The sequence below is a fragment of the Salvelinus alpinus genome, chromosome 2 (genome assembly GCF_045679555.1).
Source record: "Salvelinus alpinus chromosome 2, SLU_Salpinus.1, whole genome shotgun sequence".
NCBI lineage: Eukaryota > Metazoa > Chordata > Actinopteri > Salmoniformes > Salmonidae > Salvelinus > Salvelinus alpinus.
Genome location: NC_092087.1, coordinates 80,811,486 through 80,826,142, shown reverse-complemented (window position 1 = coordinate 80,826,142; position 14,657 = coordinate 80,811,486). Strand labels below are relative to the sequence as shown.

Sequence of the window (14,657 nt, the reverse complement as noted above, 5' to 3'; positions counted from 1 at the left end):
GTTGGTGGCACCTTAATTGGGGAGGACGGGCTTATGGTAAAGGCTGCAGCGGAATAGGTGGAATAGTATCAAATATATTAAACACATGGTTTCCAGGTGTTTGATGCCATTCCATTTCCTCTTTCAGCCATTATGAGCTGTCCTCCCCTCAGCAGCCTAATGTGTACTCCACCCTAACCCCAATCCATGTTCCCTTCTATTTCTCTGTCTGTTACAACTACTGTAAATAGTCTATAATACCAAGCTAAGCCCTTTGAAATGTTGAAATAATGCCCCATAAGTACTGCAATCAAGATATCTTCCTCTGTCATCAGTGGTGATGCTTCATGATCACAAATGTATCAGAAGAACTGTTGTGTCCCACCAACGTCACACACACACATTTTGGGTGAAGTATCCTGGCTTTCTGTTGTAGCTTATCCAATCAGAGTCTCATGTGAGCGTGCTGCCTCTCAAGCGTAGTAATGAGAAGAGCTGCTGTGCCACTGCTTCTACCAAACCCAGTATCCCAGATTATTGTGAAAACAAATTGCTTATTGGACATTTGTGACAGGCACACGGAAAACGGAAGGAAGGAAGGAGGATGCATTATGACGAAAGAAAATCATGTAATACACACAGTGGACTTTTTCGTGTGCCTGTCACAAATGTCCAATAAGTAATTTGTGTCTATTTCACAATAAACTGTGATAGTGTGTTGGCTTTTACACTGTCAGAGGGGAGAGGGAGATCGAGTGAGAAGTTTGAATGATTACCCAGTTCCTGTCGACGTGGCCCTTCAATTAGAACAGAGCCCTCTTTGCAGAACATTACAGATGGACTTTATAGCAACACTTAACTAGTTGACGTCTTAATGGTAACACTGAACAATGGCTATCTAGATATTCTTTATGGTAGGCTTGTCTTGTATGTTAAGACTTTATCATTTTGTAATTGCCAATGGAATAGTCCCAAAAGTGCAAATCCCGCCCATCTGGCACTCCACCCCAGACAGGCTCAGTCAAACAGTCCAAGTACTGTTCTGAAATATAAGAAATACTATTGGTCCTATTCCCAGTCTGACGCTATGGTTTGATTATTGTTCACACAAAATTAAATATGCAATCAATAAACTGTAATCTCATCATCTCTGAGAGAGGGAAAAAATAGAGAAAGGCAGAGAGAGCGGCTCATCACAGATTGAAGGCGAGCATCACCGATACAAATCCCACAGATTTTGTGCGAACAAGCTCTTCAAATCTTTTGACAACGTGACAATCCTTCATCGAATGGATGAGGGTCATTTCAGGGCACTTCGTGTGAAAAAAATCTAATGGCTAACGACTCGAACAGATGATAATGGTGGATTGAAGCTGAATTCAAACTTGCCGTCCCTCAAATCGGGTAGGGAGAGTAATTTCAATTCAACAGGTTGGAGTGCCAAATTCTGTATTTTATTGCCGACATGTTGCACATCAGTTGAAACATATTTTCGGTGGAGTTTGACCAGTTTTTCATGACCTGTTTTGATTCATATTGGATGGATGGTGAGTGAGTGAGTGAGTTCTCTAATAAGTGCAGATATCTATGGACAATGAAGACCACTCGCAAGTGCAGGGCACTGCTGTCCGTTAGTATGAATCTTTTAGCACTATTTTTCTCAATAACTGCTTTCATCACAACATACTGGTGCGTCGGCACGCAGCGCGTCCCCAAGCCGAAGTGCACTAAACTTCGCACGCACAACTGCATCGATTATGGAGTGAACGAGACGGACCCCAAAGTAGTGGTGTACAGTTGGGAAACGGGGGACGACCGGTTCCTATTCAGACAGTTCCACACCGGGATCTGGTTCTCCTGTGCGGAGAATATCCATGATGAAGGTGAGGTGATGAGGTGTTGTTGTTAATGACGTTGTCCCGTCTTGTTGTCAATTAATTATAGTGAGGTCTCTGGAGTGTAAAGGCAAAAATTATATGGATATTTACAGGTAGGAGGTTTGCAGGTGTGTGTGTGTGTGTTCAAACTATTCAATCAATACCGGTTTCTAAGCAGGCATTCTTGCCATTCAAAAAGAACACCCTATACATTCAGAAATAGACACGGGTCTATAAAGCCTTGATTAGATTGTTGCACACGCACGCACGCACGCACGCACGCACGCACGCACGCACGCACGCACGCACGCACGCACGCACACACACACACACACACACACACACACACACACACACACACACACACACACACACACACACACAGTTATGTATAATTGCAGCTATTAAACTCTGCAGTCCTTGCTATAATTCCTTGGTTGTGTCATTATGAGAGCCATTCTCATGTGTCATCAACTTGTGTCACCATAGTAACTAAGCGTCAGTCTCCAGATGGGACATATACATACATATTATCTAAAACTGCAAGCTAAGGGTATTTACAAAGTTATGAGTTTTTTAGGGTAATCACCCCCAGTTTATGTAGGCAGATGCCACTAGTCAAAAATGGTATCTTGAAAAACGAGTTGTCCTTTCTGGCATGAAGTATTGGATAGCCTAAAGAGCAGTTTATCCCGGCATAAGAATCATTGGAACATGGGATGGGAGTTTCGAGTTACGGTACAGTGACCCCTTGGTAAGACGTTTAGGGGACATGAGCTTAGTGCTTTTAGAAAGGGTCCTTACTGGCTCTGCTAGTAATCTACCCTAGCGTCTCTCTTCTTACAGGTCTATAGGGTACTAGTAATCTACCCTAGCGTCTCTCTTCTTACAGGTCTATAGGGTACTAGTAATCTACCCTAGCAGTCTCTCTTCTTACAGGTCTATAGGGTACTAGTAATCTACCCTAGCGTCTCTCTTCTTACAGGTCTATAGGGTACTAGTAATCTACCCTAGCAGTCTCTCTTCTTACAGGTCTATAGGGTACTAGTAATCTACCCTAGCGTCTCTCTTCTTACAGGTCTATAGGGTACTAGTAATCTACCCTAGCAGTCTCTCTTCTTACAGGTCTATAGGGTACTAGTAATCTACCCTAGCGTCTCTCTTCTTACAGGTCTATAGGGTACTAGTAATCTACCCTAGCGTCTCTCTTCTTACAGGTCTATAGGGTACTAGTAATCTACCCTAGCAGTCTCTCTTCTTACAGGTCTATAGGGTACTAGTAATCTACCCTAGCGTCTCTCTTCTTACAGGTCTATAGGGTACTAGTAATCTACCCTAGCAGTCTCTCTTCTTACAGGTCTATAGGGTACTAGTAATCTACCCTAGCGTCTCTCTTCTTACAGGTCTATAGGGTACTAGTAATCTACCCTAGCGTCTCTCTTCTTACAGGTCTATAGGGTACTAGTAATCTACCCTAGCAGTCTCTCTTCTTACAGGTCTATAGGGTACTAGTAATCTACCCTAGCGTCTCTCTTCTTACAGGTCTATAGGGTACTAGTAATCTACCCTAGCAGTCTCTCTTCTTACAGGTCTATAGGGTACTAGTAATCTACCCTAGCGTCTCTCTTCTTACAGGTCTATAGGGTACTAGTAATCTACCCTAGCAGTCTCTCTTCTTACAGGTCTATAGGGTACTAGTAATCTACCCTAGCGTCTCTCTTCTTACAGGTCTATAGGGTACTAGTAATCTACCCTAGCGTCTCTCTTCTTACAGGTCTATAGGGTACTAGTAATCTACCCTAGCAGTCTCTCTTCTTACAGGTCTATAGGGTACTAGTAATCTACCCTAGCGTCTCTCTTCTTACAGGTCTATAGGGTACTAGTAATCTACCCTAGCAGTCTCTCTTCTTACAGGTCTATAGGGTACTAGTAATCTACCCTAGCGTCTCTCTTCTTACAGGTCTATAGGGTCCTAGTAATCTACCCTAGCGTCTCTCTTCTTACAGGTCTATAGGGTACTAGTAATCTACCCTAGCGTCTCTCTTCTTACAGGTCTATAGGGTACTAGTAATCTACCCTAGCGTCTCTCTTCTTACAGGTCTATAGGGTACTAGTAATCTACCCTAGCGTCTCTCTTCTTACAGGTCTATAGGGTACTAGTAATCTACCCTAGCATTCTCTCTTCTTACAGGTCTATAGGGTACTAGTAATCTACCCTAGCATCTCTCTTCTTACAGGTCTATAGGGTACTAGTAATCTACCCTAGCAGTCTCTCTTACAGGTCTATAGGGTACTAGTAATCTACCCTAGCGTCTCTCGTTTTACAGGTCTATAAAATACTAGTAATCTACCCTAGCGTCTCTCTTCTTACAGGTCTATAGGGTACTAGTAATCTACCCTAGCAGTCTCTCTTCTTATAGGTCTATAGGGTACTAGTAATCTACCCTAGCGTCTCTCTTCTTACAGGTCTATAGAGTACTAGTAATCTACCCTAGCTTCTCTCTTCTTACAGGTCTATAGGGTACTAGTGATCTACCCGAGCAGTCTCTCTTCTTACAGGTCTATAGGGTACTAGTAATCTACCCTAGCGTCTCTCTTCTTACAGGTCTATAGGGTACTAGTAATCTACCCGAGCAGTCTCTCTTCTTACAGGTCTATAGGGTACTAGTAATCTACCCTAGCGTCTCTCTTCTTACAGGTCTATAGGGTACTAGTAATCTACCCGAGCAGTCTCTCTTCTTACAGGTCTATAGGGTACTAGTAATCTACCCGAGCAGTCTCTCTTCTTACAGGTCTATAGGGTACTAGTAATCTACCCTAGCGTCTCTCTTCCTGCAGGTGTATAGGGTACTAGTAATCTACCCTAGCGTCTCTCTTCTTACAGGTCTATAGGGTACTAGTAATCTACCCTAGCGTCTCTCTTCCTGCAGGTCTATAGGGTACTAGTAATCTACCCTAGCAGTCTCTCTTCTTACAGGTCTATAGGGTACTAGTAATCTACCTTAGCGTCTCTCTTCTTACAGGTCTATAGGGTACTAGTAATCTACCCTAGCAGTCTCTCTTCTTACAGGTCTATAGGGTACTAGTAATCTACCCTAGCATCTCTCTTCTTACAGGTCTATAGGGTACTAGTAATCTACCCTAGCAGTCTCTCTTCCTGCAGGTTTATTGGGTACTAGTAATCTACCCTAGCAGTCTCTCTTCTTACAGGTCTATAGGGTACTAGTATTCTACCCTAGCAGTCTCTATTCTTACAGGTCTATAGGGTACTAATAGTCTACCCTAGCAGTCTCTCTTCTTACAGGTCTATAGGGTACTAGTATTCTACCCTAGCAGTCTCTTTTCCTGCAGGTCTATAGGGTACTAGTAATCTACCCTAGCATCTCTCTTCTTACAGGTCTATAGGGTACTAGTAATCTACCCTAGCAGTCTCTATTATTACAGGTCTATAGGGTTCTAGTAATCTACCCTAGCGTCTCTCTTCTTACAGGTCTATAGGGTACTAGTAATCTACCCTAGCATCTCTCTTCTTACAGGTCTATAGGGTACTAGTAATCTACCCTAGCGTCTCTCTTCTTACAGGTCTATAGGGTACTAGTAATCTACCCTAGCGTCTCTCTTCTTACAGGTCTATAGGGTACTAGTAATCTACCCTAGCATCTCTCTTCTTACAGGTCTATAGGGTACTGTGAATGTCTGTAACAAGAAGTAAAATCGTCACACAGCTTTACTCTTGAGTCTAAACAAATGCACAAGGTGGAAGTGCAACAGCTGGATCCGATGACGTGCCCGCGTAAGCGTGGTTACCATGTTAATGACAACACCATTAAGTCAAAGGTGTCTCTGGAGATTATATAGCTAGATTAGTTACACTGAGTCTGACTCAATCAAGAACATTTTGCAACATTCCCATCTTTAAAAGAGGGGAAATGGCAGCTTTCCCATCTCCACACCTCGGTCTTGACTTCCAGGTACTCCATCAGTGATGACATCAGGATCAGAGCCTCTGGTTGGAGACAGTAGACCTGGTCTGGTGAAGGCATGTTGAAGAGACATTAAGAACAGAAATAAAGCGTCACAGTTTATGCGAGAATAAATACTGGGAGCATGTTGTCTCATCAGGCCTGGGTCTGGGACTGTACAAACACACAGGCGTACACACACACACACACACACACACACACACACACACACACACACACACACACACACACACACACACACACACACACACACACACACACACACACACACACACACACACACACACACACACACACACACACACACACACACACACACACACACAGTTGAGTTGACTAATAAGGATTACATAACGGCCCTTGATGAGTTTTTCCTCTAAACAGCTGTCACCATCTTCCTGATACCTGATTAAGCGTTAGATTTACGACAAATCCAGCAGCCGCAGCGGGTGACCACAATCGACAGCGGACGGAAAGAATAAATCACGCCTGGAAGAGGGGAGGAAAGGAGGGAGGAAAGGGTGGATGGAAAAAGTGCATCATGTTATCAAGTCTTGATCAAGTGACATAAGGTCTTATGGGATCCCTGAAGGTCCCAGTCATGTCCAGGAAGAAGAAGTAGCAGAAGGATGTCATTTGGGAAGGATTGAACTGGAAGCTCTGTGGGGATGGTAAAGTCATTGACCTCTGTGAACTCTGGCTGCTTGTACTTGACCACGCTGTGCCTTTTCTCATGCAAAGGACACAATGGTTGAACTTTTAACCACCCACATGTCCTCTAAAATAGCTTCTACCGATGCATTAGACTAGATAGGCAATCATTCAAATGTATTTATAAAGCCCTTCTTACATCAGCCGATGTCTCAAAGTGCTGTACAGAAACCCAGCCTAAAACCCCAAACAGCATGCAATGTAGGTGTAGAAGCACGGTGGCTAGGAAAAACTCCCTAGAAAGGCAGGAACCTAGGAAGAAACCTAGAGAGGAACCAGGCTCTGGGGGGGCCAGTCCTCTTCTGACTGTGCCGGGTGGAGATTATAACAGAACATGGTCAAGATGTTCAAACGTTCATAGATGACCAGCATGGTCAAATAATAATAATCACGGTGGTTGTAGAGGGTGCAACAGGTCAGCACCTCAGGAGTAAATGTCATTGTGACTCCCTCATGATCTTTTGCTTGTTTCTGACCTCTTGATTGTCAGTTTTGGCTCTTGGCTTTGCTCATGCTAAGCACACAATGGTATTTCTTCTTTTGAACAGCCCACAGGGCACTGATGTCATTTCAAAGTCTAGTTTTGATTGACATTTGGTTAAGTTGTCAACTATTGTGAATTCACCGTGAGATTAACAAAACATTTCACCATGACAATGGATTTAGGCTAAACGTTCCAAACTTTCTGCAAATCCAATCAGTTTTCCACCGATTTTTTGTTGTTGAAATTACGTGGGAACAACGTTGATTCAGCCAGTTTTTGTCCTGTGGGTACAATCAAGTAGACTAAATAATCTGAATAACTTGTGTGTGCCTTTAAACTGCTATTTAATCTCTATTGTATGCCAAGCTCTCAGTCTCTTCTTGAACTGTTGAACCTCACCTAAAATAGATTATACGTTACTATCAAAAAGGCTAATAGATACTCTGAATGACTTGTGGCTAGAATCCAGGGAACTTTACTTCTATTTGATTTATTTCACTTATGGGCTTTTCCCTTTTTCTATGCCAAGCACGCGATGCTTCTCTTCTTGAACTTTTGAACTTCTCCAAATTACGAAAATCAAGTCGTCTAGACAGGATACTCTGAGTGAATTGTGACCCTGAAGAACCCATGCAAGGTATTACAGCTTGATGTGAAACTCAATTTTCTCCATTCGTTCCAGGTGAGAAATGCAGGAGCTTTATCGATCTGGCTCCGGCTTCGGAAAGAGGTGAGTGATCACTGCATACATTAGGAGGTAAACACATCTGCTATAGAGCTGTACATCACCCGTACCAGGAAGATTACTTGTTGAGGGAGAGCAGGGGCAGACTGGGACCAGAAATTGGCCCTGGCATTTCTAACACACCGGCCCATTTTCAGGCCCCCATTATTTTGTGAAAAGAAAAAAAAAGTTAGACAGACCCACTTAACTCACTAGGCAAAAAATGGACCAGCCCATCTGGCATTTGGCAAAAATGCCAGATGGCCAATCCACCCCTGGGGACGAGGATATTTTTATGACGATAGCTAGCAACAATATAATAAACACATTTTCAATTACATGTCTACAGTAGAAAAGAAGAGAATATCTACTTTATTTGTAAACTTCTAATATTGAGTGAATTACACTCCTTGGAGCTAATTACACTCACTGGAGTATCTGACATAGGCTTTTGAAAAGGCTACCAGTGCAGCAAGTGCTGCTGCTAAGCTTTCTTGACTTGGACATTCACTTTTGCCAACACATGACTAACCTTTGTTTAACCAGCTTAACAGCTCTTAGTCAAAATAATGAAAAACTATCTACCAAATCTATTAATCTTTTTTTTGTTGTACTTCTTGCCATTATCATTCCCCTAATGATAAGACAAGACAGCACACGTTTTGCTAACGTATAATGGGGGTCCCTGGGTTGCCGGTTTACCTGGGAGGGGGTCCCTGGACAAAAAGAAGATTGAAGACCCCTGGTCTACAGGGTTGCATAAAGTATAAAAGGATGTTGAGCTATACTCTTGCAGTATGAAGGGGTCTGCATCCTGTCTCAACTTCCATCTTGCACTCAAATGTCGTCTTTAGCTGTTCAAATGTTATAACTGTCACGACACCACCATACAGGAGATGTTTGCAGGGTGCAGTGGCTGTCATCACACCACCATACAGCAGATGTTTGCAGGGTGCAGTGGCTGTCATCACACCACCATACAGCAGATGTTTGCAGGGTGCAGTGGCTGTCATGACACCACCATACAGGAGATGTTTGCAGGGTGCAGTGGCTGTCATCACACCACCATACAGCAGATGTTTGCAGGGTGCAGTGGCTGTCATGACACCACCATACAGGAGATGTTTGCAGGGTGCAGTGGCTGTCATGACACCACCATACAGGAGATGTTTACAGGGTGCAGTGGCTGTCATGACACCACCATACAGGAGATGTTTACAGGGTGCAGTGGCTGTCATGACACTACCATACAGGAGATGTTTACAGGGTGCAGTGGCTGTCATGACACCACCATACAGGAGATGTTTGCAGGGTGCAGTGGCTGTCATGACACTACCATACAGGAGATGTTTACAGGGTGCAGTGGCTGTCATGACACCACCATACAGGAGATGTTTGCAGGGTGCAGTGGCTGTCATGACACCACCATACAGGAGATGTTTACAGGGTGCAGTGGCTGTCATGACACTACCATACAGGAGATGTTTACAGGGTGCAGTGGCTGTCATGACACCACCATACAGGAGATGTTTGCAGGGTGCAGTGGCTGTCATGACACCACCATACAGGAGATGTTTGCAGGGTGCAGTGGCTGTCATGACACCACCATACAGGAGATGTTTGCAGGGTGTAGCGGCTGTCATGACACCACCATACAGGAGATGTTTACAGGGTGCAGTGGCTGTCATGACACCACCATACAGGAGATGTTTGCATGATGCAGTGGCTGTCATGACCCCACCATACAGGAGATGTTTGCAGGGTGCAGTGGCTGTCATGACACCACCATACAGGAGATGTTTGCAGGGTGTAGCGGCTGTCATGACACCACCATACAGGAGATGTTTGCAGGGTGCAGTGGCTGTCATGACACCACCATACAGCAGATGTTTGCAGGGTGCAGTGGCTGTCATGACACCACCATACAGGAGATGTTTGCATGATGCAGTGGCTGTCATGACACCACCATACAGGAGATGTTTGCAGGGTGCAGTGGCTGTCATGACACCACCATACAGGAGATGTTTGCAGGGTGCAGTGGCTGTCATGACACCACCATACAGCAGATGTTTGCATGATGCAGTGGCTGTCATGACACCACCATACAGGAGATGTTTGCAGGGTGCAGTGGCTGTCATGACACCACCATACAGCAGATGTTTGCATGATGCAGTGGCTGTCATGACACCACCATACAGGAGATGTTTGCAGGGTGCAGTGGCTGTCATGACACCACCATACAGGAGATGTTTGCAGGGTGCAGTGGCTGCATCAAGTTTGAATTGCCTTCTGATATTTAGTTACTTTGTTTGCCTTTGTTGTTCCAATTGAGGAAATTACATTATGACTCAATATTTTTTCCCTCATGTAAATTAAATATGAGCGTACCACATCATCAAAGTTAAATTTGATGAACTTTAATTATGTCTGAATTTGGATATGATACAGTGCAGATAAAAAACAATATGAAGTGTTTAGCTGCTACCAATGTTGCAGATTGAAGTAATGCATAGAGCAATAGGATTGGTGTAACTTTCTTTGTTAATATATTATAAAGGAAGGAAGGCAGAATAGGTTTAATTGAGCTTCGAAATGAAAAATCCACCCACTGGTTGTTGTTAATGAAAATTCTTGAGAAAGTTCTCCTGTGAGACTTATAACTACAGTAAATGCTTTTACATCAGATCGTCTATCTATAGGATTTGGTCTAGTTATTACAACTTGTTCTGTATCTCTGGTATACCTTTTACATATTCATTAAACCTGAACTTTGAGATCACAATAGTTGATTGATTTGTTGACTATATCAGCCTTGATGTACTGGAGGTAATATAAACTCCCTAATCCAGACGTTCTGTGGCTTATGTTCACAAACAACCTTGGCATCATCCCCTGTGTTGTCAGGGACACAGGATGTGGGGTTGCTATGGTCACACCCCACTCTGTCAAAGGAGAAGGTTATGATAACAGCTGTGAAATGATCCATGCGCAAATAATGCAGAATGACAACCAATCAAAACAAGATAGAAGCTCTCATATTTCCGCGAGTGACAATGTGTCTCCCCTAGAAAGTAGTCTGCTAAACAACTCAATTGAAACAAAACAGAAAAACGACTTGGATTGTACTGTAGTTCATATAGCCGACTTTATTTACTACCGTAGTAATAAGTACAACACTTACTACACTACTTACACAGTAATAAGAAGGCTGTATGGGGTTAATACTGTCTCCAAACCTTGTTCCAATATTCCATTACGAAACAAGACACTGTCTCAGTCTTGGGACATTCCTTCCCCAACCCCATCCCCGCCACCGCCCCTGACCCTCCGTCCTCTCCCGTTGACAGCGTCTCGGGGGAAATACTGGCACCAGCCAATGTTCACTTCCTGCAATGAAGTGTCAAGAAGGATGAATAGCAGACTGGCGAGGTAGGAAGAGATGTCTGACTCCAACCTCCCGTAACGAGACAGTGTGAGGGTTTGACGCTCTGGAACGTCTGAGAAGATTCCTGATACTTTTTGCGTCAGAGACAAATGACATGAATTGGTTTTGAGTGGCCTGTCGGTCCTGAGATATGTGATCAACAGGTCTGTTGTTACTATGGATGTCAGAAATGATGTAAGAGATGTAAGATAGGCAGAGACCAAAAACACAAAAAATAAAAAAGTTAAGACACAATCATCAAACATCAGGAATTACTTTTTAGGGAATAAAACGTTTAGTGTCCATGACAGGACTTCAAATATGCACCTGCCAAATACAGTCCTATGATTTATGAATGAACAGATGGGTGAAGCATACACAATCAAAGAAATCAACCCTTTTCTCCACAACCATCACACATCATTATGAAAATATGATCAGTGATTCAAATTCGACATCATATCACGGTTATAGAAAAATCTCTCACTGATTTCCAATACCCTAACAACTGTTAATGCTTTTGCTTTGCCTGTTGCAGGTGTCCTATGGCTGTCGGTGGTCTCTGAGATGCTGTACATAGTCCTGTTGATAGTGGGTTTCAGCCTGATGTGTCTAGAACTGGTCCACTCCAGCACCAGCAACATGATCGATGGACTGAAACTGAACGCCTTCGCTGCAATCTTCACTGTCCTCTCAGGTACAGAGGGACTGTTTAAAACCACCTCTGCAAGAGGGCACAAACAGATCTGGGATCCAGGCTATTGTTTCGTGTGTAAGGGCCGGGAGTTCTCCCAGACCTCATGACCTCCATGGCGACCATAGAGCCCAGATTTCTTTCTGTTCATGACACATTTAGATTTTTGTTGATATACAAAGTTTACGTCATATGGCCAGGAAGAAAACGCTGTTGAGTCTGGTCTGGGGAAAACTCCCGGCCCTTTTTATGCCTAATTGGTGGAGCAAAGTAAAGAAATACTTGTATACAGTACTATGCAAGTGTTGCATATCTGTGTATTTCCAGGGCTCCTGGGTATGGTGGCCCACATGATGTACACACAGGTGTTCCAGGTGACAGTCACCCTGGGCCCTGCAGACTGGAGGCCCTATAACTGGGACTACGGATGGTCCTTCTGGTAGGGAACACACACACAATCCTACGTCTCCCTATGTAGCGTCACACTTCTCTAATGAAAACCCCAAAGCTCTCATGTTACCGGGCGGATTAGGCTTTGGTGTCCCAAAGCCCCAATATATACATGGTCGATGCGTTTGGAAAATTGCATAAGGGGATCAAGGGTGAAGTGTAGCCCACGTAGACATATGTACACTGTATGTTCAGAATTTTAATCTTCCAGGCTGAACATCTTGACCCTTGTGACACAGCTCTGGATTATAGCATGTGCAGTGAGTGAATATGGGAGCTATAGTGTATAGACTAATGTACAGTACTGGCCTATTACATTGGGATCTATCCAGATTGACATTCTACCCTGTTGGGATTGACGGATTGACAATAATCCTGCAAAGCTACGACCCTTCCATTTTTACATGGGAATAATAATATTTACAAAAAGTATGCCAGAAGTCCCCAAACTCAAAGTGATTATATGTTTTTCGCAGTATTTTGCAGTGTTTCATAAAAACATCCTATTTCTTAGTGTAGTATTTGTCTGAATTACTTGAGCTGTTGTCAAGTGATTGATAATTTAACTATTTAACATTTCTTAGCTTTTAAAGCCATTTGTTTAAATCCATTTGTTTCTTTTAAACCATTTGTTTGTTTTAAAGCCATTTGTCTTGTGTTTTTCATTCAAACAGCAGCCCTATGAACTGAGCATGAACAGCGATAGGCCTAAATATGCAGATTGCAACTTCAATTGACTCCTCCTTGCCTTTTCCTCTCTCTGTCCCCGTCATTTTCCACTCCTCTATCTGTTGTGCCTATTTCCTCACTTCTCTCTCTTCCATCTTTTCCATTTCCTGTTTTCCAGCATGGCCTGGGCATCCTTCACCTGCTGCATGGGTGCATCAGTCACCACCCTCAACTCCTACACCAAGACTGTCATCGAGTTCCGACACAAACGCAAGACCTTCGTGCAGAGCATCCGCAAGGAGCAGGCGCGGGAGGCGTTGGGATACTACCGCGATCACTCCCTACACTCCATATCCCAAACTGTGGAGGTGTACACACAGACGCCGTATAGCAGTGGTATTAGGACGCACATACCGGCCGCGTCGTTAGACCTGAGTGACGTGTCAGAGACTCTGGGGGAAGACCAGTGCTGAAGGGAGGGATCCCAGCGGGCAAAACTGGTTACAACTGGTTCACATTATGTCGCAATTATGTCATTTTGAACCAGTTTCTGGTTGTGCTGATGTTATTTCATGGTCATTTCAACTCGTTTTGCCCACTGGGATGTGTCAAAAGTAACTGTATGAAGTCAGCGCTATCCAATTGTGGTCCGTCATCTGTGTTGGGTCTTTTGGGGATTCTGTAGCAAGTGAATCAGTTCTGATTGAATTCATCACTGCCTTAATTGAGCCAGGATATTCACTCCCTTGTTCCCAGTTTGGGCATTGATAGTCATGGAAAGACAGCCCTGCACACACTGATCATACAACTAGATGATCTGACACACAAGGAAAGCAGCAATCAATAACAATAGCGTTTTACCCGCCCCTGTTTCAGTAAAAAGCTGAGGAATGGAGCTGGAGAAATGTGACCACTCTCAAATTCAGAGACAGAACTATGGATGTAAGGACTGAATATCCATGATATGAACATTATAGTTTTAACCATGTTTTGAGGCTATGTAGTGTTTGTTTACATTTACTTTGTTTACAAACATTGGAGTAAAACAAGCTTCTATTTTGGGTTCTAATGGGGTCAGAGAGTTGAACTAAGCTGATGAGGCATTCATGTTATATTCTTCAAGAATGAATGGGTACATGTCATTCATTTGTATGTTCAAAAATGGCCCCTTTAAACAAGATTTGTATTAGAATGCCCTCTGATTTTCCTGGGACATCATAGGACTGTTTATGTGATGTTTTTGCATGCTATTAGCCTTACTAAATTTGGAATTAGGAAGGGGTGACAAACTGCATTGAACTCGTATTTTAAGAATATGCACCGCAAAATATAGCTTTAAGTGTTTGCAGCGTATACAGTGCCTATAACACATAACTATATAAATGTCATAAAGTAAAATGGTTTTGATCTGTGAAATCGCTGTAAGATGTGTATTATTATGGTATGTTTACTGCACATTACTCAGTATCGGATAAAACACAAACTGACCACTGGACACCAATGTTACTTGAGTATCATTATAACCAATGACTGTGTATTCTATTTAAAGTACTTTATGCTTATAGGGATTAAGGATTCTGCAATGAATTACTCAATAAACAAATGCTGTCTTCCATAGCAAACTCAGAATGTTTCATTTTGTACAGAAAATATTTGCTGTAG

At 43.2% G+C, this 14,657-nt stretch overlaps 1 protein-coding gene across 1 annotated transcript; it reads left to right on the top strand.

Moving 5' to 3' along the window:
* The first annotated feature begins 1,214 nt into the window (after nucleotides 1–1,214).
* Nucleotides 1,215–14,627, top strand: LOC139567906 (germ cell-specific gene 1-like protein). Its single transcript, XM_071389511.1, has 5 exons — nucleotides 1,215–1,867; nucleotides 7,722–7,764; nucleotides 11,721–11,879; nucleotides 12,204–12,315; nucleotides 13,174–14,627. The coding sequence occupies exons 1-5, from the start codon at nucleotides 1,574–1,576 to the stop codon at nucleotides 13,466–13,468; spliced, it is 903 nt and encodes a 300-aa protein (XP_071245612.1). The 5' UTR covers nucleotides 1,215–1,573; the 3' UTR covers nucleotides 13,469–14,627.
* The last annotated feature ends 30 nt before the right edge of the window (nucleotides 14,628–14,657 follow it).